Source organism: Oncorhynchus kisutch, linkage group LG1, assembly GCF_002021735.2.
Source record: "Oncorhynchus kisutch isolate 150728-3 linkage group LG1, Okis_V2, whole genome shotgun sequence".
In the NCBI taxonomy this organism is placed as follows: domain Eukaryota; kingdom Metazoa; phylum Chordata; class Actinopteri; order Salmoniformes; family Salmonidae; genus Oncorhynchus; species Oncorhynchus kisutch.
This window is the reverse complement of record NC_034174.2, coordinates 38218897-38245296: the sequence shown is the minus strand read 5'-3', so window position 1 is coordinate 38245296 and position 26400 is coordinate 38218897. Positions and strand designations below refer to the sequence as shown.

General features: G+C 41.7%; 1 protein-coding gene across 2 annotated transcripts in view; it reads left to right on the top strand.

The window, feature by feature from the left end:
* The window catches only part of LOC109894724 (SPRY domain-containing protein 3), a 54392-nt gene extending 29953 nt beyond the window's left edge, over positions 1–24439 (top strand). The window contains exons 7-11 of one of the 2 annotated variants that reach the window (XM_020488425.2): positions 4449–4598; positions 20285–20342; positions 22701–22820; positions 23009–23130; positions 23389–24439. In XM_020488425.2, coding sequence (XP_020344014.1) covers positions 4449–4598; positions 20285–20342; positions 22701–22820; positions 23009–23130; positions 23389–23523 — 585 coding nt within the window. In that variant the 3' untranslated portion in view covers positions 23524–24439. The remainder of the gene's footprint in view (positions 1–4448; positions 4599–20284; positions 20343–22700; positions 22821–23008; positions 23131–23388) is intronic. The other variant, XR_002255908.2, reaches the window with a different exon arrangement.
* Positions 24440–26400: the final 1961 nt, after the last annotated feature.

Below are 26400 nucleotides of genomic sequence, written 5' to 3'. Positions count from 1 at the left end.
GTAGCCATATTCATGCTAGGGTTGGAACTCTGTGACTGTTTGCAGTGCTTGCCCGTGTGACTGGGGATCTTTGGCTGGATGGCTGCCTATTCTGCATCAAGCCTATGTGTAATGTGTATTGCATATGCGTGTACGTGTTGGCTCCAGCGTAGCAAAGTACTGGGGTTAAGGCTAAAACCTGCCTAGAGCGTTTAAAACAATTATTGTATTAAGAGGTGTTGACTTACCCGAGGAATGAAGGTGTCGACACAGGGCTGCATGGTTATGTTTTGCTCAGATGATGAAACCGTCTCCCACATAACATTTCTGCTGTGGCAGCCTGCAAAGGTAGGCTAGATGGTGGCTTGACATGAACTTTTTTTTAGCTACTCGTCCTTTGGACAAGTAGGATCAATTTTGTACTTGTCCTATAAAAGAAAAGGTGTGTAACACCATGGGCCAAAAAGGTGACTGTAAATTGTGTTGTATGATTCAAGGAACCACTTCACGGCAGGTAACCTAGCGGTTCAGGGTGTTGGGCCAGTAACTGAAAGGTCGCTGGTTCGAATCCCCAAAACTATGTGACAGATCTGTGCCCTTGAGCAAGGCACTTAACCCTAACATCCTGTAAGTCACTCTGCTAAATGACTAAAATGTAAAACAATTAGTATTGAATAGAGGAGAATCTCAGCTTTTCAACTGTGTTAGAATTATTTCTCAACACCCAATTTTGAGTGGTTGAGATACGGTTTTACAACCGGAGTATGTGGCATCGGTTTCATCAACTGCGCACCCTTATCAACTCAGTGTCGGCTATTTGCAGTTTTACACGAGTGCCGGTGGAAAGTTATTTTAGAAAATCGTACTTCACAATGCATTAATACATGCTATTAGGTAAACAGTTAACTAGCGAGATAACCTGCCAAACTACACTATGTTTTGGATTGGCAATCTAGTTAATCAGTTGTAGGCTATATCATTATTTTACCTGCTGCGCAATGTCTCTCTCTCTCCTCTGACAACTGCCCACTCAAACTGGCTATAACTGGGCAAATAACTCAATAATTAGACATCAATATCCAGAAATGTGTACATGCAGCTAGGCTCGCGTTGATCTAAAAAAAAAAACGCATTTCGCGACTGCATGATTGAAAGACGGTTTGTGCCTGTCAATGCAGGCCTACAATAAGAAATTGGGAAGACCGTGCGTAACACATTGCACAGTGGAAACGGATCAATTTCTGATCAGGTTCTGAGCCGAATTGTTTGATTGTGTGATTGTCCATTCGGACAACTTAAATCTATAATCTGCTTGTCCGACAATTTTCTTTATTTTCCCCGGGCAAGCGGACATGCGTTAATGTCGAGTCCTGCCTGCCTGCCATCTCCATCTCTTCATTGTCTCCAACCCCACACCTACCCTCAGGATGAGCTTATTTGCTCTGGTAATGACTGGGCGTTCACTACGGACTGGAGTGATCAGTCAAGCTGACGTGCTAAGAGACATATTTATGGGAACTCCTTAGAAACCTGGACAGAGCAGGTGTTACAGGCATGACATGTACCTACACTCGGAGAGAGAGAGAGAGAGAAATAGCATGGAGGACAACAAAAATCAGATTCCACTCTGCAGAGCCATGGGTAAACTTGCAGCATTTCTTGGTCATTCTCTAATGCTAGAGATGCTTCTACCTGTCATGATGCCTATGACCTTAGGGGGATCTGCTCTAATCTTTGCTCATTGTTTCAACAGGAATGTTATTTTCCATCAAAAAAATGTCAATGTTCACAAGGTTCATAGTGCTTTATTCTTATTTTTTATACATGTGTGGTTGGTTCCATTTAAATGTGCATTGGAATAACTATTGAAATTACACAAAATGTTGGATAAGCTATTTGCAGTCAGTCATGATTAAAGTTGACCAAGGTCAGCCCTGCCACTGCAGACAAAATGACACAGATAGATAAGTAAACGGCCGTCTCACTGCACCTGTTGCTGGGGCAGCGAGCAGGTCCAAAAAATAATCCCTTTACCTTGCCTTACCGACATCCCTTTATATACACACACGCACACACACATCATGAGGATCAGAGAGAGAGAGAGATTTAGGGATGTCATCACACCCACCGGATCCTGCTGACTGCCACAGGGAGAGCCAGCTACGGTAAATCAGTGACCACACACACTATTACTCAGCATCAGGAAGGTGTCATTAGACTGTACCTAGGAGCCCTATTTGGTCTTCAAAGACGCAGGCATGATAGATGGAAAAAACCATCACAACCATCAATATTGTATTTTTCTTTTTTATTCAAAGTTCAGGAGGTCAAGGTGAAAGTGGGAGGAATAGGAAGAGAAAAGTGAAAGGCCGAAAGAGAGCTATCTGGTAAGCCGGTAATTGCTCTACAGAGAGGAAAGAGAAAAGGGTGGCGTTGACAGATTGTCGTAAAGTAATAATAATGATAATTATTTTTTCCCTGCGTTTTATTTACAGTGCTTGTCTGCTCTCTTTGCTAGTCAGGGCAGAGGGAAAGGGTCACACAGTGTTTCCTGGCACAAATCACACACACACACATACCATGTACGTTAATCCTTTTACACCTCACAAGCACACATGTCACGGCTGTTCTTGTCAAATTGTTATTTTTCCTCCCTCTTGATATGAAGTATTTGTTTGAGGTGGGAACCATGGTTCTCTGGCAGACCTAAAGCATGTCTAGAGAGTCGGGCCTACCCATGACTGATTCAGGTCACATTGGAGTAATTATCAGTTATATATGCTGAATGTAGTTAGCGAACGACAAGGAAACTAAGCTATGACAGGATATGAGGTCATGAGGCAGATAGACTACCTGATTGAATTGTGTTGATATGACCGGGACCTCAGTGTGACCTCGGATAAATGTTTGTTTATGCTTGTTTTGTACTCTATCAATGAGATGAGTACCTCAGTCACCTTTGACCTCATAGCTCCTCTGTTTTGTCATCTGGACTGGTAAGTGGTTGTTTTCTTTATGGCCACCACATGTTCGCTAGTCGACCATTTCATTCGTCACATTAGCTTTAACCTGCGAACACTTTCCTGGACAATTACAGTACTCTACATTCTACGCTGATGTGTTCCTGTCAGCCCTACAGATTCTGATCAAGTCACGCCAGAGGGCTCCAGGCCCACAAGTCTGGTTGCAATCAGAGAGACTTTCTTATGTTTGAGAGGGTTTTACCTGGTGGGCCTTATGCCTGTTCCAATTGGATTGTCTTTATGATAAATGGTTATAAAAAGCACTTTAGGATGAGTCAAGTGCAACTGTTAAATTTAATAGACAGTCGAAAAGATTCTCATGTCTCTCACCCTCATGACCTGGCCCCTAAAAGCCTTCAAGAGCCAATGGCCCCATCAACCTCTCCTGCTGAAATATTCCTATGTGATAAAATGAAATCAAATGTTATTTGTCACATGTGCCGAATACAACCGGTGTAGACCTTACAGTGAAATGTTTACTTACAAGTCCTTAACAAAAAATTCAGTTTTAAGAAAAATAAGTGTCAAGTAAAAAATAGAAAAATCAAAAATACAAGTTTAAAAAAATTCAAGAGCAGCAATCAGAGTCAATGTGTACCGGTACAGAGTCAATGTGCGGGGACACCGGTTAGTCGAGGGCATATGTGAGGGTATATGTGTGAGTGTGTCTGTACATGTCTGTCTGATTCTGTGGTTTTATAAGCACCACAGAGAGAAGATCTATTGTTACCTAAATCCTAAATTCGGCCAAGGTACAAATGTTACATTCACCCTGAAAACTGTTTTGAGGTATTGTCTTTATTATAACTGAGCATAGTTTAAGGTAATTATTACAACTCTATATCCTGCTTGTTTTTTTTTCTTCCTCAGATTAAATGAGAATAAACACATAGATTGCAGACCAATATTTACAAGTGTGTAATTTTGATGCTGAGTCAAGAGTGTGTTTTTACCTTTCAGTAGAAAATGACAGAGGGAAAGGGTCACACACAGTGCATCCTGGCACAAATCACACACACACACACACACCCATACCAGGGCGGCAGGTTGGGCCAGTAACCGAAAGGTTTCTAGATCGAATCCCCGAGCTGTAAGGTAAAAATCTGTCGTTCTGTCCCTGAACAAGGCAGTTAACCCACTGTTCCTAGGCCGTCACTGTCAATAAGATTTTTTTTCTTAACAGACTTAGTTAAATAAAGGTTCAATTAAAACTTTTTAAAATTAAAATATCATACATTGTCTATTGTTCTTGTCCTGGGGTTTTGTGTGTTGAGGAGAACGTGCTTATTCTCTTCATCCCGGGCCTGTATCATTAATTATGTTAAATGGTACTGAATGTACTTTGTTGAGCTAATGGGTTTGTGCAATGTTAATTTCAATGAGTTAATTTATTTGTAGATACAGTATTTGCCTTATTGTGATGTGCGATGCCATCCTCCTCCTCAGTTGCTGGAGTACGTGGGTAAAGGGAAGAGCATTGTGGATGTGGGTTTGGCCCAATCCCGTCTACCACTCAACACACGCTGCCACTACTACGAACTGGAGATCACCGACGCAGGAGAGAAGTGCTACATCGCCCTGGGACTGGCACGCAGGGTATGTATCCTTATCATAGTTTTATTTTTATGTCTTTTCTTGGCAGTAAAGAGCAAAAGGGAAGTAAAGAAATGGTGTGCTAGAACGGCAGACATCATCTGGATTCGAACCCATTCCAGAGTACTGGCATACATGTGTGCTCTGAAGACAGTGGCAGTAACCGCTAGATCACCTCAGGCCACTTCCTCATACATTATCATCATCATTGTCATCATTCATTGCTATTATCACTAGTCATTATCTCCAGCATAATGAACATCAAGAACACTATTATCATCATTATCCAGCCTATAATGAGTCTATCAGAGTTTGTGAAACATGTTATACTTCCATAGCATTCTACGGTTCTTAATACAGAAATATCTACTTTACATAAGTATTCACACCCTTGAGTCAATACATGTTAAAATCACCTTTGGCAGCGATTACAGCTTTCTGGGTAAGTCTAAGAGCTTTGCACACCAGGATTGTACAATATTTATACAAAAACTCTTCAAGCTCTGTCAAGTTGTTTTTTGATCAGTCATTTTCAAGTCTTGCCATAGATTTTGAAGTTGATTTAAGTCAAAACTGTAACTAGGCCTCTCAAGAACATTCAATGTTTTCTTGGTAAGCAACTCCAGTGTATATTTGGTCTTGTATTTGAGTTTGTCCTGCTGAAAGGTAAATTCATCTCTCAGTGTCTGGTGGAATATAGACTGAACTAGGTTTTCCTCTAGGATTTTGCCTGTGCTTAGTTCCATTCAGTTTCTTTTTTATCCTGAAAAACAAACATAACACTTTGTATTCAGAACAAAAAGTGAATTGTTTTGCAATATTATTTGCAGTATTACTTTAGTGCTTGTTGCAAACAGGATGCCTTGGAATATTTTTTATTTTTACTCTGTCTATTAGGTTAGTATTGTGGAGTACCTACAATGGTCTTCAGCCATCATCAGTTTTCTCCTATAACTGTTTTAAAGTCACCATTGGCTTCATGGTGAAATCCCTTAGCGGTTTCCTTCCTCGCCGGCAACTGAGTTAGGAAGGACACCTGTATATGTGTAGTGACTGGGTGTACCATCCAAGGCTTAATTAATAACTTTACCATGCTCAAAGGGATATTTAATGTCTGCTTTTTTTATCTACCAATCTACCAATAGGTGACCTTCTTTGCGAGGCATTGGAACACCTCCCTGGTCTTTGTGGTTGAAGCTGTGTTTGAAATGTACTGCTCGACTGAGGGACCTTATAGATAATTGTATGTGTGGGGTACAGAGATAAGGTAGTCATTCAAAAAGTCATGTTTAGACACTATAATTGCACACAGAGTCCATGCAATTTATTATATGACTTGTTAGGCACATTTTTACTTCTAAACGTATTTAGGCTTGCCATGAAAAAGGGGTTGAATACTTGACATTTCAGCCTTTCATTTTTAATACATTTGTGAACATTTATAAAACATAATTCCACTTTGACATCATGGGGTAGTGTGTAGGCCAGTGACAGAAAATCTAAATTCAAACAAAATGTGGAGAAAGTCCAGGGGTATGAATACTTTCCTAAGGCACTGTGTTCTGGATGTGCATTTGAAGATATTTGCAGGCCTCAATCCCAAAGGAATGGGTACCAACTGAAAAGATGGAATTAGGCTAGATGCCAATTAAGCCTTAATTTTGGGGTGAAAAGGAAGTTAAAATGTTGCTGTCATGTTGCTTATCTTGTTAGCCCAGCCATGATGATCCTATCCTCTTTCAACTATTTCTCCTCCGCTTCAGTACCTACAGTGGGGCAAAAAAGTCTTTAGTCAGCCACCAATTGTGCAAGTTCTCCCACTTAAAAAGATGAGGCCTGTAATTTATCATAGGTACTGTTACGAATCCCTTTTGGCCCGACAGTCTAGGGGGGATGGTAATGAGACCCGTAACATAACTCATGCATATTATTATTGTGACAAAGTAAAAGTGTGAACGAAATAACCACGACAACAGAAATCTACCGTCAAACTCCAGGTTTATTTATAAACACACGGTAATGGGGGGGGGGAAGCAGGAAAAGGGGCTGAGCTGGACCCAAGGAAAGAAACAATAAATATACAAAAACACCCCTAAGCTAGACTAGCCTACTTTAACAACAGCTAACTAACCAAAAATACAGTGGGTGGTCCGCCCAGTTCTAACTAGTGTATTTAACAAAGTTCACCTACGGGTAGTGTATGCCCATGGGCGACTTGTCTTGGTTTCCCCCTTTTCCCACCAGCAACAAACAAACACCATAACCCAAAAACAATACTCACAGGAGATGACAAAGTGATTTGGAGGTGCTCAGACAAAAGAGAGGTTAAGACACAAAGCGAGAGTAAAACACAGAGACCTACATACATGGCATTTACAGAGAGATTGAGCTCTAGAGCAAACAAATGATGGGGTTTTTAAACCATGGGGAAGAAACTGTGATAGGGTAGGAAATAGGAGGAGGTGTGTCTTCTGATTGATGATTGATTGTTGACTGATTGGGGGGTGATGATTTTCACCTGTGAGGGGAGAAGGAGAGAAAAGAAACACACAGGATACATACAGGATAACTGTATCCGTAACAGGTACACTTCAACTATGACAGACAAAATGAGAAGAAAAAAAATTGTAGGATTTGTAGGATTTTTTATGAATTTATTTGTAAATTATGGTGGAAAATAAGTATTTGGTCTATAACAATAGTTTCTCAATACGTTTTCTGTAAGTCTTCACAAGGTTTTCACACACTGTTGCTGGTATTTTGGCCCATTCCTCCATGCAGATCTCTTCTAGAGCAGTGATGTTTTGGGGCTGTTAATGGGCAACACGGACTTTCAACTCCCTCCAAAGATTTTCTATGGGGTTGAGATCTGGAGACTGGCTAGGCCACTCCAGGACCTTGAAATGCTTCTTACGAAGCCACTCCTTCGTTGCCTGGGCGGTGTGTTTGGGATCATTGTCAAGCTGAAAGACCCAGCCACTTTTCATCTTCAATGCCCTTGCTGATGGAAGGAGGTTTTCACTCAAAATCTCACGATACATGGCCACATTCATTCTTTCCTTTACACGTATCAGTCGTCCTGGTCCCTTTGCAGAAAAACAGCCCCAAAGCATGATGTTTCCACCCCCATGCTTCACAGTAGGTATGGTGTTCTTTGGATGCAACTCAGCATTCTTTGTCCTCCAAACACGACGAGTTGAGTTTTTACCAAAAAGTTATATTTTGGTTTCATCTGACCATATGACATTCTTCCAATCTTCTTCTGGATCATCCAAATGCTCTCTAGCAAACTTCAGACGGGCCTGGACATGTACTGGTTTAAGCAGGGGGACACGTCTGGCACTGCAGGATTTGAGTCCCTGGCGGCGTAGTGTGTTACTGATAGTAGGTTTTGTTACTTTGGTCCCAGCTCTCTGCAGGTCATTCACTAGGTCCCCCCATGTGGTTCTGGGATTTTTGCTCACCGTTCTTGTGATCATTTTGACCCCCTCGGGGTGAAATCTTATTATCAGTGGTCTTGTATGTCTTCCATTTCCTAATAATTGCTCCCACAGTTGATTTCTTCAAACCAAGCTGCTTACCTATTGCAGATTCAGTCTTCCCAGCCTGGTGCAGGTCTACAATTTTGTTTCTGGTGTCCTTTGACAGCTCTTTGGTCTTGGCCATAGTGGAGTTTGGAGTGTAACTGTTTGAGGTTGTGGACAGGTGTCTTTTATACTGATAACAAGTTCAAACAGGTGCCATTAATACAGGTAACAAGTGGAGGACAGAGGAGCCTCTTAAAGAAGAAGTCTGTGAGAGCCATAAATCTTGCTTGTTTGTAGGTGACCAAATACTTATTTTCCGCCATAATTTGCAAATAAATTCATTCAAAATCCTACAATGTGATTTTCTGGATTTTTTTTCTCATTTTGTCTGTCATAGTTGAAGTGTACCTATGATGAAAATTACAGGCCTCTCTCATCTTTTTAAGTGGGAGAACTTGCACAATTGGTGGCTGACTAAATACTTTTTTTGCCCACTGTACTTCCACCCCATTCCGAGTGATGGATGATGGAAAGGGGAAAGTGAACAACAAATAAATAATGTGTCATTTGAACCCCTCATTTGGTTTTCCACAGAAAACACAGGCTGTTCCATTTACATGCTAACTCACCGTGCTAACATGACAGCAACACTGATTGAAGTGGAGTGTGGGAAATGTGCTGTATCGGACCAGGTCTCCACCTCACAAGATTAGACACTTATCTACCCTTCTTTCTCTTTTTCTCTTTTCTCTCTAATTATCCATGTATCTCAGCTTTTTTCTTCCTCTGTTACTCAAGGCATGCATTGTTTATTTCACTATTTCCAACTGAATGACAACTTTCACGGTGTGACAGTTTTCTAACCATGGCTATTTAGCCGCTAGGTAGCTGGGCATTTTTGTCTGTTGAGGTGGTTACCACTGAGTTTCACCATAAAAAGCAAAGTATGCAGCAAATGTTTGCGTCCTCTGGGTTAGAAAGATCAAGTTGATAATATCATAGAAAATTCTAAAGTTAATATCCTAAATTAATTAATTCGGTCCCTTTCCAACGGTGTGTCTCTCTTTGTAATTGTATTACAGCGTTTAACTCCATATTGTGGAAATATCATCTGCCAGGCCGTTGAGAGTGGTCTTGTGTAATGACTGTCTGCTCAACACAGAGATACCTGAACTTGTTATGACATCAGAGATTTAATCAACATGGAATCTTCACAATCTGTTTAATGTAAATTAATGTCCTCCTACTTCAGATATGTCAGTTATTTGATCAGATAAGAGAACCTGGAAATAAGAGCCCTTAGATACTGCTGCATTCTTGTGGAACTTTTTTTGACTGCATCTGGAGCTCCCATTCTTGCAACATCACGAAGAGTTTCAAATAGGTCACAGTTCAAATAGCCCTCCCCATTTCAGAAAACGAAGGAGAGTAGGTAGTGCTGCTCAACAACAAATGTCAGGAATTCCATAATAGGGCTTACCCAGGAAAAACCACAAATGACTTACTCAGAGGAGAAACGTCAGGATATCTGTGCTTCATCAGAATATGGAACAAAGCCTGAGGGTAAGAAGTAAATCTCAGCCTGTTTTTTTGAGTGCTCCAACTCCTGTTTGTCATGAATTAGTAATTTTGGAAGTTTGTTCCATGTGTGTTGTAAGGATGTGTTGTACCCAGACAATGACAATGACTGTAAATCATCCATTGGGTGTTGCGGCAAAACCATCCTGATGTTACGTTTGGCCATCTCATCTACCTTTGATCAAGTCCACACCCTGAGAAATGCCAGAGCAATGTTCATGTGGATGAGGGCAAAAGAATAGAGCTCTGTGATTTCACTGATTAGTTTTCCTAGGAAATGTTTTCTGGCGCAGTTTGCTGTTCTGGTGGGGGATCTTAAATCTATCAGTCTGACAGAGGTGGACGTCATCCCCGTTCAGAAACCATTTACATTTTAGTAATTTAGCAGACTTTCATTTCCAGGACAACTTGCAGTAGTGCATTCGGAAAGTATTCAGATCCCTTGACTTTTTCCACATTTGGATACAATATAGCTTTATTCTAAAATTGATTAAATAAATCAAAAATCCTCATCAATATACACATAAAACCCCATAATGACATAGTGAAAACGGGTTTTTACACATTTTTGCAAATTTACTAAAGACAGAAATACCTTGTTTAAATACATTAAGTATTCAGACCCTTTGCAATGAGACTCGAAATTGAGCTCGGAAGCATCCTGTTTCCATTGATCATCCTTGAGATTATTCTAGAACTTGATTGGAGTCCAGCATTGGTAAATTCAATTGATTGGACATGATTTGGAAAGGCACACACATGTCTATATAAGGTCCCACAGTTGACAGTGCATGTCAGAGCAAAACCAAGCCGAAGGAATTGTCCGTAGAGCTCCGAGACAGGATTGTGTCGAGACACAGATCTGGGGGAGGGTACTAAAACATTTCTGCAGCATTGAATGTTTGGAACCACCACGACTCTTCCTAGAGTTGGCCGCTTGGCCAAACTGAGCAATCGGGGGAGAAGGGCCTTGGTCAGGGAGGTGGCCAAGGCTCTGACAGAGCTCTAGAGTTCCTCTGTGGAGATGGGAGAAACTTCCAGAAGGACAACCATCTCTGTATCACTCCACCAATCAGGCCACTCCTCAGTAAAAGGCACATGAAATCCCACTTGGAGTTTGCCAGAAGGCACCTAAAGGAGGTGTGATGGTGTGGGGGTGCTTTGCTGGTGACATTGTCAGTGATTTATTTAGAATTCAATGCACACTTAACCAGCATGGCTACCACAGCATTCTGCAGCGATACGCCATCCCATCTGCTTTGCACTTAGTGGGACTATTATTTGATTTTCAACAGGACAATGACCCAACACACCTCCAGACTGTGTAGGGGCTATTTGATCGAGAAGGAGAGTGATGGAGTGCTGAATCAGATTACCTGGCCTCTACAATCACCCGACCTCAACCCAGTTGAGATGGTTTGGGATGAGTTGGACTGCAGAGTGAAGGAAAAGCATCCAACAAGTGCTCAGCATATGTGGGAACTCCTTCAAGACTGTTGGAAAAGTATTCCAGGTGAAGCTGGTTGAGAGAATGCCAAGAGTGTTCAAAGCTGTCATCAAGGCAAATGGTGGCTACTTTGAAGAATCTAAAATATATTTTGTTTTGTTAAACAATTTTTTTGTTAACCACATGATTCCATATGTGTTATTTCATAGTTTTGATGTCTTCACTATTATTCTACAATTTAGAAAATAGTAAAAACAAATAAAAACCTTTGAATGTGTCACGCCCTGATCATAGAGAGCCCTTGGTGTTGTAGGTCAAGGTGTGACTAGGGGGGAGTTCTAGTTTTCCTATTTCTATGTTGGTGTACTTGTATGGTTCCCAATTAGAGGCAGCTGATTATCTTTGTCTCTAATTGGGGGTCAAGTTCTCCATTGTTCCCACCTGGGTTGTGGGATATTGTTTGTGCACTACGTAAGTCACGTTTTGGTGCTTGTTTATGGTTTTTGTTTGAAAGTTTCACTTAAATTAAAGATATGGAACTCAACACGCGCATTGGTCCGACCTTTTCAACAACCGTGACAGAATGAGTAGGCGTGTCCAAACTTTGACTGGTACTGTATTTGTAATAAATTAGCCAACATTTCTAAAAACCTGTTTTTGCTTTGTCATTATGGAGTACTGTGTGTAGATTGATGAGGGGGGAAAAAACCAATTTAATATGTTTTAGAATAAGGCTGTAACGTAAGAAAATGTGGATGAATTGTACATTTTTGATATTGGTCCCCTGTAATAATCGAACCCCTGGCGTTGCAAGCACCATTCTTTGTCAACTGAGTCATATGGGCCCACTTGTGGTAAAGGCAGATCATTGACAACTTTGCCTCCTCTTTTTATTAGAGAATGACGGGATGGTGTGATACGCATTCCTGTGTCACTCTCTCTGTCCCTCCGATTCTCTGTGAAAATTCTGTTGATTTGCACTTGTGCAAGGATAAGTGTCTGCTAGCTACATGATAAAAAAAAAAAAAAAAATTATCCCTTGATCATAATCTCACGCAATCTCCTCTTCCTCCCATCTCTCCATTTCTCTATCTTTTTCCCTCAACCTTCCATTGCCTCACCTGTCCATCTCCATACGTCTCCACTATTTTACCCTCTCTTTATCAACTGTCCTCTCCCCCCTGTGTCTATCTTTCCATCTCTACCAGTAAATCCCTTGGCACAAAAGCAGCTCTCTTCTCATTCTTCGCAATAAGAGTTAGCATTAGTCATTACCTAGTGGCTCCACAGTACGTCTTTGTTAGTGTGTGTGTTACAGTGAACAATACCAGCATAGAGGATAGGGCTGTTAGCTCCGGTGTCGCCATCCCCAGGTGAGGTTACCCGCTGTGTTAAAGATTAGCATCTGAGTGTTTTGAGAAAGCTGTTTTATCAATGGATAGTGGTTTCTGTTAACGCTTATAAAAAAAGTGTTTTCAGAGTTGCAGTGACTCATCAAAGTGTTTTATGGCTGCAAATCCAGACCCTTTTAATGGCTATCTGTATCAAAATATATTGCAGCGATAGAGGTGGAGTAGAGTGGGATGGGGGAAGAACTAGAAAGAATGAAGTGTTTCAACCTAATCTAAATGTTCTTATCGGTCCTGTATGAGGACATCCTTTGTATGGGCTGATGGACAGGGTGCACCCTGGGACTGGGAAAGACTGTGCCCCATTAAGTGTGACTCATCCTCAGATCTTATCAGAAACAACACTTAGCCTCTGTAGGGATTTCTGTTAAATCACCTGGGGGCTCAATGGAGCATTTGCAGGAAACTGAATCAATGAATCACACACACACACACTATTAATCAGTATCAGGAAGGTGTCATTAGACATACAGTACGCATACATCGTATGAGGGTCGTTCCACCTCAAAAAGCACGAGAGATTTCAACACCCACCATCAGATTGTTCTGAAATTGTTTCTGTAGTTAGTAACAGATATGATTAGCATTCTTGAAACATTTTGTTTACATTTTATTTTCTGAGAAATTAAGCTATCCAATGGCATCCATTTTAATATATTGGATACAGATAATTGTTACTCCCTGACCTTAGAGCTTTTTATGTCTTTTGATTTGGTCAGGGTGGGATTTGGGTGGGCATTCTATGTAAATTTTTCTAGGTTTTTGCCGGGTATGGTTATCCATCAAGGACAGCTGTCTATCGTTGTCTCTGATTGGGAACCATACTTAGGTAGCCTTTTCCCACCTGTGTTTTGTGGGTAGTTTTCTGTTTTGTGTCTGCACCAGACAGAACTGTTACGTTTTTGTTCCATTTTGTTATTTTGTCTCAGTGTTCTTCATGCAACGACGAGCGTGACAATATTCAATAAATATAGTACCCAAGATCTGATTTGGACCAAACTTCTTCCTACCAATGAATAAGACATAAGGAATCCCCCCCAACAATTCAAAATCCACCTACAGAATCCCCACACCCCATGCCAATCCCACCCCAACAAACAGTATATAATATCAGTTCTCTGTTTTGACAAGTAGTATGAAGCTGTGGCTTGGAGTATTGCTTCACCATACTATGTCATGTATCCCCTATGAATCTGGATAATTTTTTTTCCCCAGCTCAGAGAAATTAGTAATTGAAGCATTATTTACCATAAAGTAGTGTGAATGTACCAGGTTTTGACCACTAAATGCCACTGATCTTACTATACCCCCACACTCTCTTATCCATTTTGCTGGTCTCTTATGTTTATGAAATAGATCACAACATTTCCTTTGCAACTTGGGCAGAAAACCAATAGATTTGTATAATTATTGAAAGAGCTTGTGGTCATCCTCACAATTCAAGCCAGTCCTCCATTCAAGCAAATCACTTGTCTTTTACGCTTTATCTGTGTCCAGGAAATGGCCCCTTGGGTGTGTTTAGTTTATTATAACAGAATACACCCCTGATCACATGCAAACACAGTTCACTTTCATAGCAGCCACATACAAAAAGCACAATCCCTTTGCTTGTTGTAATTCCTTCTCGCATCTACGTGCTGTCCTTCTCTCTCACCTTTTCTCTTTGCTTGTGGGCTTCAGTGCAGAACACATCAACAAATAAACCTTTCCAAGCCAAACCTTCATATCATAACCGCTACACACAGCCTACATCGTTTTCATCATATCTTACATCATAGTCAACATAGCTAATAGAACTAACGGATTAGTATGTTCCTATTTCGCAACAAAGCATCCTTCACTCATGCTGCCAAACATACCCTTGTAAAACTGACCATCCTACCAATCCTCGACTTTGGCGATGTCATTTACAAAATAGCCTCCAATACCCTACTCAACAAATTGGATGCAGTCTATCACAGTGCAATCCGTTTTATCACCAAAGCCCCATATACTACCCACCATTGCGACCTGTACGCTCTCGTTGGCTGGCCCTCGCTTCATACTCGTCGCCAAACCCACTGGCTCCATGTCATCTACAAGACCCTGCTAGGTAAAGTCCCCCCTTATCTCAGCTCGCTGGTCACCATAGCATCTCCCACCTGTAGCACACGCTCCAGCAGGTATATCTCTCTAGTCACCCCCAAAACCAATTCTTTCTTTGGCCGCCTCTCCTTCCAGTTCTCTGCTGCCAATGACTGGAACGAACTACAAAAATCTCTGAAACTGGAAACACTTATCTCCCTCACTAGCTTTAAGCACCAACTGTCAGAGCAGCTCACAGATTACTGCACCTGTACATAGCCCACCTATAATTTAGCCCAAACAACTACCTCTTTCCCAACTGTATTTAATTTTAATTTATTTATTTATTTTGCTCCTTTGCACCCCATTATTTTTTTATTTCTACTTTGCACATTCTTCCATTGCAAAACTACCATTCCAGTATTTTACTTGCTATATTGTATTTACTTTGCCATCATGGCCTTTTTTGCCTTTACCTCCCTTCTCACCTCATTTGCTCACATTGTATATAGACTTGTTTATACTGCATTATTGACTGTATGTTTGTTTTTACTCCATGTGTAACTCTGTGTCGTTTTATCTGTCGAACTGCTTTGCTTTATCTTGGCCAGGTCGCAATTGTAAATGAGAACTTGTTCTCAACTTGCCTACCTGGTTAAATAAAGGTAAAATAAAAATAAAATAAAAAATAAAATTAGTAAACCCGCTACAATCATGTAGTACAGTGTACAGTCATCAAGCACTTTAGAAGTTACACCGACGGGTCCTGGTGGCAATAAATTCATTAAACCAAAAGCTGGATTTAAGATGGTGCCGAAGAGGATGGCTGATGTTTTACATGCTCCTAACCAACTGTGCTATTTTGTTAGTGTTTTTGCATCGTTATTTTGTTACTTATTTTGTACATAATGTTGCTGCTACCGTCTCTTATGACCAAAAATAACTTTTGGACATCAGAACAGCGATTACTCACCTCAAACTGGAAGAAGCTTTTTCCTTTAACGAGTCCGATGAGAAGGATATACTGCTTTCCCGAGAACAGGCCCAAATCCCCGTCATTTGCGTGAAGAAAAGACGGAAGAAAAAGTGGTGCAGGTCGGGCTGCCTTGTGAGAATCCGTAGGCGAACGTGTAAACTCCCACTGCCATCCATTCTACTGGCTAACATGCAATCATTGGAAAATAAAATTGATGACCTACGATTGCGATTATCCTACCAACGGGACATTAATAACTGTAATATTTTATGTTTCACCGAGTCATAGCTGACGAAGACACGGATAATATAGAGCTGGCGGGATTTTCCATGCTTCGGCAGAACAGAGAAGAAGCATGAAGATGTCTGGTAAGACGAGGGGTGGGGGTGTGTGTCTATTTGTCAATAACAGCTGGGGCGCAATGTCTAATATTAAAGAAGTTTCGAGGTATTGCTCGCCTGAGATAGAGTGCCTTATGATAAGCTGGAGACCAAGACTATCTACCAAGAGAGTTCTCGTTTATATTATTCATAGCCGTCTATTTACCACCACAGACCAATGCTGGCACTAAGACCCCACTCAACCAACTCTAGGCCATAAGCAAACAAGAAAATGCTCATCCAGAAGCGGTGCTCCTAGTAGCCGGGGACTTTAATGTAGGCAAACTTAAATCAGTTTTACCAAATTTTTGTGCAACCAGAGGAAAAAAAACTACACCACCTTTACTCAACACACAGGGCTCTCCCTCGCCCTCCATTTGGCAAATCTGACCATAATTCTGTCCTCCTTACAAGCAAAAACTAAAGCAGGAAGTATCAGTGACTCTTTCAATACGGAAGTAGTCAGATGACGCAGATGCTACGCTACAGGAGTGTTTTGCTAGCACAGACTGGAATATGTTCCAGGATTCATCCAATGGCATTGAGGTGTATACCACCTCAGTCATCGGCTTCATCAATAAGTGCATCAACGACGTCCCCAACCAGAAGCCATGGATTACAGGCAACATCTGCATCGAGCTAAAGGCTAGAGCTGCTGCTTTCAAGGAGCGGGACACTAATCCGGATGCTTACAAGAAATCCCGCTATGCCCTCAGACGAACCATCAAACAAGCAAAGCGTCAATACAGGATTGTGATTGAATCCTACTACACCAGCTCTGACGCTCGTTTGATGTGGCAGGGCTTGAAAACTATTACGGACTACAAAGGGAAACCCAGAGCACCAGCTGTTCTGGATGACTGTGTGATAACGCTCTCGGTAACCGATGTGAGCAAGCCCTCTAAACAGGTTAACATTCACAAACGGATTACCAGGACGTGTACTCAAAGCATGGTGCGGACCAATTGGCAAGGGTCTTCACGGACATTTTCAACCTCTCCCTGACCGAGTCTGTAATGTGTACATGTTTCAAGCAGACCACCAAGCGAAGGTAAACTGCCTAAATGATTACCGCTGCATAGCACTCACATCAGTAGCCATGAAGTGCTTTGAAAGGCTGGTCATGGCTCACATCAATAGCTTCCTCCCGGGTACCCTAGAACCACTCAATTCATATACCGCCCCAACAGAGCCACAGATGACGCAATCTCAATCGCACTCCACACTGCCCTTTCCCAACTGAACAAAAGGAACACCTATGTGAGAAGGGCCCTGGGACTAAACACCTCCCTCTGCAACTGGATTCTGGACTTCCGGCCCGCCCCCAGGTGGTAATGGTAGGCAACAACACATCTGCCACGCTGATCCTCAACACTGGGGCCCCTCAAGAGTGTGTACTTAGTCCCCTCCTGTATTCACTGTTCACCCACGACTGCGTGGCCAAACACGACTCCAACACCATCGTTAAGTTTGCTGACAACACAACAGTGGTAGGCCTGATCACCGACAATGATGAGACAGCCTATAGGGAGGAGGTCAGAGAACTGGCAATGTGGTGCCAGGACAACAACCTCTCCCTCAATGAGAGGCGCAGGAGAGCAGAGATGAGTGAAACAACGCACTTTACTCGACAGCAGAAGGTAAACAATTTACAAAGTGCAAAAAAGAACTGTGCCACAAAGCATGGGTGATAAACAGCACCCGGTACAAACCACCCGGAACAACCCGACCGAACAAATAACAATCACACACAAAGACATGGGGAAAACAGAGGGTTAAATACATGACCAGTAATTGGGAAATGAAAACCAGGTGTGTGGGAAAACGAGACAAAACAAATGGAAAATGACTAATGGATCAGCAATGGCTAGAAGACCGGTAACGTCGACCGCCGAACACCACCCGAACAAGGTGAGACATCAACTTCGGCCGAAGTCGTGACAGTTTGATAGCCGTAGTCAGCTAGCTAACATAGCAGCCATCTCTGTTTGAGTAGGCTAAACTAGCTAGCTAGCTAATTAAGTAAAAGTGAAAAAATACTATGAAATATAGCTAGCTCTCTCTTTTCTCTCTCCCTTTCTCTTGATTCTCCTTCATTTTTAAGAAATGTAAACTCAGCAAAAAAAGAAATGTCCTCTCACTGTCTACTGCATTTATTTTCAGCAAACTTAACATGTGTAAATATTTCTATGACCATAACAAGATACAACAGCTGAGACATAAACTGAACAAGTTCCACAGAAATGTGACTTACAGAAATGGAATAATGGTCCTTGAACAAAGGGGGGGTCAAAATCAAAAGTAACAGTCAGTATCTGGTGTGGCCGCCAGCTACATTAAGTACTGCAGTGCATCTCCTCCTCACGGACTGCACTAGATTTGCCAGTTCTTGCTGTGAGATGTTACCCCACTCTTCCACCAAGACACCTGCAAGTTCCCGGACATTTCTGGGGGAATGGCCCTAGCCTAGACGTGCTCAATGGGATTGAGATCCGGGTTCTTCGCTGGCCATGGCAGAACACTGACATTCCTGTCTTGCAGGAAATCATGCATAGAATGAGCAGTATGGCTGGTGGCATTGTCATGCTGGAGAGTCATGTCAGGATGAGCCTGCAGGAAGGGTACTACATGAGGGAGGAGGATGTCTTCCCTGTAACGCACAGCTCAGTCCTATGATGCTGTGACACACTGCCCCAGACCATGACAGACCCTCCACCTCCAAATCGATCCCGCTCCAGAGTACATGCCTCGGTGTAACGCTCATTCCTTCGACAATAAATGCCAATCCGACCATCACCTCTGGTGAGACAAAACCGCGACTCATCAGTGAAGAACACTTTTTGCCAGTCCTGTCTGGTCCAGCGACGGTGGGTTTGTGCCCATAGGCGACATTGTCGCCGGTGATGTCCGGTGAGGACCTGCCTTACAACAGGCCTACAACCCCTCAGTCCAGCCTCTCTCAGCCTATTGCGGACAGTCTGAGCACTGATGGAAGGATTGTGCGTTCCTTGTGTAATTCGGGCAGTTGTTGTTGCCATCCAGTACCTGTCCCGCAGGTGTGATGCTCGGATGTACCGATCCTGTGCAGGTGTTGTTACACATGGTCTGCCACTGCGAGGATGATCAGCTGTCCGTCCTGCCTCCCTGTAGCGTTGTCTTAGTTGTCTCACAGTACGGACATTGCCATTTATTGCCCTGGCCACATCTGCAGTCCTCATGCCTCCTTGCAGCATGCCTAAGGCACGTTCAGGAGCAGGGACCCTGGGCATCTTTCTTTTGGTGTTTTTCAGAGTCAGTAGAAAGTCCTCTTTAGTGTCCAAAGTTTTCATAACTGTGACCTTAATTGCCTGTAAGCTGTTAGTGTCTTAACGACCGTTCCACAGGTGCATGTTCATTAATTGTTTATGGTTCATTGAACAAGCATGGGAAACAGTGTTTAAACTCTTTACAATGAACATCTGTGAAGTGTTTTGGATTTTTACGAATTACCTTTGAAAGACAGGGTCCTGGGTTCTTTTTTTGCTGAGTTTAGTTGTTCAAAACTGTTCAACTATTGTCTTTATCTCTTTGAGTCAACTACCCACAACATTTTATGCACTGTAGTGCTAGCTAGCTGTAGCTTATGCTTTCAGTACTATATTAATTCTCTGATCCTTTGATTGGGTGGACAAAATGTCAGTTCAAGAGCTCTGATTTGTATTGAAGTCAATGCATCCAGAGGAGGATGGAAACAAGCTGTCCTCCGGCTACACCATGGTGCTACCCTACAGAGTGCTGTTGAGGCTACTGTAGACCTTCATTGCAAAACAGTGTGTTTTAATCAATTATTTGGTGACAAATATATTTAGTATAGTTTTATCAAAACATAGCTTTTTTAATGTTTCACTATTTGTATTTTTTATTAAATTCCCTGAGGAGGATGGTCCTCCCCTTCCTTCTCTGAGGAGCCTCCACTGGTTGTTGGGCTGGGTTTGGCATGGGTTTTTTTAGGGTCCGTGGGTGGCTTTTTACAATTTTTCCAGGGTTCCTCTTGTTTTACTCATTGGTAGGAAAAAGTTTTGTCCACATCGGCTCTTGGGTACAATATTTATTTAATATTATCTGAATCCTATTAATTAAAATTCCAATTTTGGGTGCAATCAATTAGCTTTTCCCAGAGATAAAATGAATGCCAGTCTTACCATCTCAGATTGTTCTGAAATTGTTTCTGTAGTTAGAAATAGTTAAGTGTCATAGCTTGCTGAAATGACGATTCATGAGTAAAATGAGACCTTGACTTTGTATTGACGTGTTATATTAATTTCACAGAATTATCCCAAAAACAGACACCCTGGCTGGAGCAGGGGTTCCATAGCCTATCATGCAGGTGAGTGTCCTGAGTCATGTTGCGTCTGTTTGTCTGTCCTTCGGCAAATGTTCCTGCATGATGGCTTGGTTGGTTGTTTTTTTGAATGCGTCTGTCTCTGTACCTGCTTGCCATACACTAAACATGTGACTACTGTAGTTTATAGCATGATTCTAATTATTGGTCAGACAGACTCCTGCCTTGAGACATGTGCGCATAAGTCAAACTGTCATACAAATATCCCATAAACCAAATTGTGACACAAATCTCCCATTGATGTCAATGTATGTCGTCTCTAAAGCTATCTTATCCTGGTTTATCGCAAGTTAAAATTTGGCCCACAGTGTCATAGTAGGATGAAAGCGTTCAGTTCATAGGGAGGAAGCAGTCAACCTCATACTGTATAGAACAGAATGTATCCTTCCCAAACTGTATGAAAGGCCTGTGTGGTGTATCCCTTGGCTAACCTATAGAGGGAGGCGGAAAGACAAAGAGAAGCAGTCAACCTCATACTGTATAGAACAGAATGTATCCTTCCCAAACTGTATGAAAGGCCTGTGTGGTGTATCCCTTGGCTAACCTATAGAGGGAGGCGGAAAGACAAAGAGAAGCAGTCAAACTCAGAATATATCCTACAGTACATAGTGCACTACTTTTGACCAGAGCCCTATGAAGGGAAGAAGGTGCCATGTGTGGCTCAGCCAGAGACTGAGAGAGAAGCTGAGAGAGGAGTTGTTCAGCATGTATGGTAGGATACCCCGATCAGTGTGTTTCTCTTATGATAAGCTTATCACTGCTTCTCTGCCAAAGTGGTGATTAGGTGAAACCCCACCTAGTGATCTCTTCATGTTTCATGTGTTCCATGTCATTGTTTCCATGGGGATACGCCCTTTCTCTTCCTATAATCCACCCTAAGGATGAGACACATTCCCCCTGACCTCTGGTTGATAGTCATCCATTCCACTGGCCAGGGAGGTTGAGATGAGGACAAGTGGAGTTTAAGTACATGTTTTGAGGCCAGGCACACCACCCTAATAAGTTATTTTTTCTCTTAATCATATCACAATCAACTTTTACCAGTTGAATGTACACACAAATATAATACTTTTTTTGTATTAAAATTGTTCTGAAATATTGTATAAAATATGCAAATAAGGTCATATCTCATTAATAATGCACATACTGTATTTGCATATACCACAAATACATGTTTCTCGACACTGGATGAAGTCAGCCTTCAATAGATTTAAACTCCATGACCGGACTTACTCAGAAAATATTATGGATAAATACTTTTAAAATCTTTATCTGTAAAATACTTTTTTGGCACATTTTACAAGAACAATTGCTCTATAATCTTTGGAGAACAACATATCAACAATTCCCATTGAATAATTATGGAGAATATATCTAAGGACAACACACAAACTTTTGTCAATGTGTAAATGCTTCTGAAGTTTTTGTTGGCATGTGGGAAGAGTGGTTTTCGGGAAACGGCAGTTAAAGACAAGTACACTGATTTTAGCCTACCAATCATCAAACATCTGTTTTGACCTAAAACCATCTTTTCAAAGTCAGTTACTAAATATAGTCCAGTTCGTAACATTCTCTATGAAATGGCCTTTACAATTATGTGTGAAATTATGGATGTGTTATACTGATTATACAAAATATTAAAAACACCAACTCTTTCAATGACACAGACTGACCAGGTGAATCCAGTTGAAAGCTATGATCCCTTATTGATTTCACTTGTGAAATCCATTTAAATCAAAAATGGAGATAATTAAAGAAGGATTTTTAAGCCTTGAGACATGGATTGTGTATATGTGCCATTCAGGGTCAATAGGCAAGACAAAAGATTTAATGGGGTATGGTAGTAGGTGCCAGGCATACCGGTTTGTGTCAAGAACTTCAACGCTGCTGGGTTTTTCACACTTAACAGTTTCTCATGTGTATCAAGAATGGTCCAAGATCCAAAGGACATCCAGCCAACTTGACACAAAGCTTGGAGTCAACATGGGCCGACATCCCTGTGGAACGCTTTCGACACCTTGTAGAGTCCATGCCCCAACCAACGAATTGAGGCTGTTCTGAGGGCAAAAGGTGTTCCTAACGTTTGGTATACTCTGTGTATGTCCATTTAAAAGTGGTTAAAATTCATGAACACAGGAGTCTCACTCATTTTCAAGTTCTGGGTTGGATTCACTTCCTTGTCAATGCAGGTGATTCATAGAAATAGGACTTTTCTTTTTGCCCTGAACTGACTGAATTTGCATGGAAATGCAGAATGACGGCTCACTCACACACATGCTCTCTCATTCACATACACACGCTCACCCTTTGCTCATAGATCTCTCATTCCTTCCTCTCTCTCAGATGATGGGAAGCTTTTCCAGGGTAGTGGGGTGGGAGACGCCTTTGGTCCTCGCTGTTTTGAGGGGGACGTCATGGGCTGTGGCATTATGTTCCCGCGGGACTACATCCTGGACAGTGGAGGTGAGTTGAACAATAGGCTGCTGCCATCTTATACCGTAAAAACACAACACTCACATTTGCTGCTTTCTTTTATTCTCCAAAGACATTGTTTTTTTTCATGGTTGTCTGTCTCCTAAGTTATGTCTCTTCATCTCCATGTCTATCAATCTGTCTGTGTCTGTCTGACCATATCGGTGTGGTTCCCTCAGATGACAGTGACGACGGGGACTTGGAGGTCTGGCCCAAGCAGCGGCGTGTCCAGAACGAACTCTACATGAACGATGAAGACGAGGAGGAGGATGGGGAAGAGAAGGAGGGGAGTAAAGTCATGGTGAGAGACATATATTTTGTCTACATTAGCAAACCTTCCAACAGGGCCAGGTCATTAGCTCAGTGGGAAGCAGGGGAGAGGAGTTATGACAAATTAGTCATGGGGTTTTAATGTGATACTTGGGTTGATATGGGAGTTGTCAAACAGTAGGCACTGAAGTGGAAATTGGCGATTTGTGTTGCACTCCTCAATTGATTGAAATGTAGCCCAACCCTGGTGTGAATATTAACTCACTGTCGCCCCCTTGTGTTGTGCCAGGTGTTCTTCACTAGGAATGGGAAGGTGGTGGGCCGTAGGGAGGTGGCAGTGCCAGCAGGAGGGTTCTACCCTACCATCGGCATGATGAGCACCGGGGAGAAAATCAGGGTTGACCTGCACCCCCTCAGCGGCTGAGAGAGGGTGAAGAGGGTAGCGACATGATGATGATAGACCAATCCCAAGTCTGCTGTAGGGGAGTGTTTGGAGTTATCACTCCAGTGCAGTATCCCTTCGCTTCACATCACTCCTGGATCCAGCATGTTGCCTGGGATGTCCTACCTCGGTTTAGTTTACTCTGGTTGACTCCTAACATAAAATGAAACTCATGCTACTATATGGTAGGAAGATGGATAATATAATACTGCATGGGTGCCTCAAGAAAGTGCTTACTGTTGTCATGGCAATAGAAAATACTATAAATGGTTCAAAGGGAGATCATTGGACCAATCCCAGGTCTTTAAGCAGCAATCAGTCAAATCTTATTATCTTAACTCTATTTTGAGATTATTAGAGGAATTCATTCAAAATGCTGTAACATAAAATCCGCAGCCAAGAAATGCAACTCTCAGGTATGCCAAAAATCCAAATGACTGTAACGACTATGACGCTGTGTTATGTTTATTTTTTCTAAGACTCATGCCATATCCTTTTATCAAAAGCACTTTATTCTAGATATAGGGGATTATGATGCACTACTTTTTGTTTCGCATTTCTCTGTTCTTTCTCTTTTGGGTTATTTTATTGACTAATGACAGGTTAAATGAAATACTTGATCAACAACATTTTGTATTTGTTTTGATTCATCATCTGTAATAACAGAACTGTACTCAAGAAAGCAATATGCTAAATGATTGCATTTTATGATTTCAAAAGGGAAGACCATGCACTGTTCTCACAACTGTTCCTTAGAGTACCATTTCATTTCATATTAATCACCAATTAGGTTCATTTAATCTTACAGATCATAGATATGAATGCGTCACCTATAAATTGTGCAATTGAATGCAATATTTAAATACCTAACTAAAGATGAGAATCTATTTCTATACCACGGCCCGCTCTGTGTGATTTTTATTTTCACAATTGAGCCCGGGATTGAATTGGGACTGTTACATCCTTACTGTGATTATTTTAGACTATTTTAATTGAAAACAAACAAATATGTGGCTTCTCAGCAAAGAGCAATTTCTCAAGCAAGAATTTTGCTAGGACTGTCGGAGTGGTCAGGGTAAAACTGAAAACTAGCTGTTATTGGTAGAAAGGTTTGGAACTATCTTAATGGTCTATTAACTAATTTACCGCCCGATGATGTCACCAGGCAGGCCAAAACTCCATCCCACCAAAACGTCAAGCAGTCTTTTCAAACATCTCTTACACTGAAAGAACATTATCATTTTCACAATATTATTCCAAACTGTGTGGAAATATACAGTACCAGCCAAAAGTTTGGACTGGTACTGTTTGGGTTTTTCTTTATTTTCTACATTGTAGAATAATAGTTGACATCAAAACTATGAGAACACATATGGAATCATGTAGTAACTGAAAAAGTGTTAAATCAAAATATATTTTATATTTGAGATACTTCAAAGTAGCCACCCTTTGCCTTGATGACAGCTTTGCACACACTTGGCATTCTCTCAACCAGCTTTATGAGGTTGTCACCTTGAATGCATTTCAATTAACAGGTGTGCCTTGATAAAGTTATTTCTTAATGCGTTTCAGCCAATCAGTTGTGTTGTGACAAGGGATGGGTGGTATACAGAAGATAGCCCTATTTGGTAAAAGACCAAGTCCATATTATGGCAAGAACAGCTCAAATAAGCAAAGAGAAATGACAGTCCATTACTTTAAGACACGAAGTTCAGTCAATCTGGAAAATGTCAAGAACCTTGAATGTTTATTCAAGGGCAATGATGAAACTGGCTCTCATGAGGACCGCCACAGGAAAGGAAGACCCAGAGTTACCGCTGCTGCAGAGGATAAGTTCATTAGTTACCAGCCTCAGAAATTGCAGCTCAAATAAATCCTTCACAGAGTTCAAGTAAACAGACATTTCAACATCAACTGTTCAGAGGAGACTGCATGAAAATCAGGCCTTCATGGTCGAATTGCTGCAAAGAAACCACGAAAAGGACACCAATAAGAAGAGACTTGCTTGGGCCAAGAAACACGAGGACATTAGACCGGTGGAAATCTGTCCTTTGGTCTGATAGGTCCAAATTTGAGATTTTTGGTTCCAACCGCCGTGTCTGTGACACAAAGTAGGTGAACGGATGATCTCCGCATGTGTGGTTCCCACCGTGAAGCATGGAGGTGGTGGTGTGATGGTGCTTTGCTGGTGACACCGTCAGTGATGTATTTAGAATTCAAGGCACACTAACCACCATGGCTAGCGCAACGATACGCCATCCCATCTGGTTTGCGCTTACTGGGACTATCATATGTTTTTCAACAGGTCAATGACCCAACACACCTCCTGGCTGTGTAAGGGCAATTTGACCAAGGACAGTGATGCATCAGATGACCTGGCCTCCACAATGACCCGACGTCAACCCAATTGAGATGGTTTGGGATGATTTGGACAGCAGAGTGAAGGAAAAGCAGCCAACAAGTGCTCAGCATAAGTGGGTACTCCTTCAAGACTGTTGGAAAAGCATTCCAGGTGGAGCTGGTTGAGAGAATGCAAAGAGTGTGCAAAGCTTTCGTCAAGGCAAAGAGTGGCTACTTTGAAGAATATAAAATATATTTAGATTTGTTTAACACTTTTTTGGTTACTACAATTCCATGTGTTATTTCATAGTTGATGTCTTCTCTGTTATTCTACAATATATAGTCAAAAAATAACTCTTGAATGAGGGGTGTCCAAACTTTTGATTGGTAATGTATATAAAAAAAACAGGAAAAATCACGTTTTTCACTGCACTGGGCCTTTAAAAAGCTGCACCTTCTACAAGGTTGATCGGATTGAATCCCAGCCTTAGGTCATGTACTGAAACAAGACAACAGATG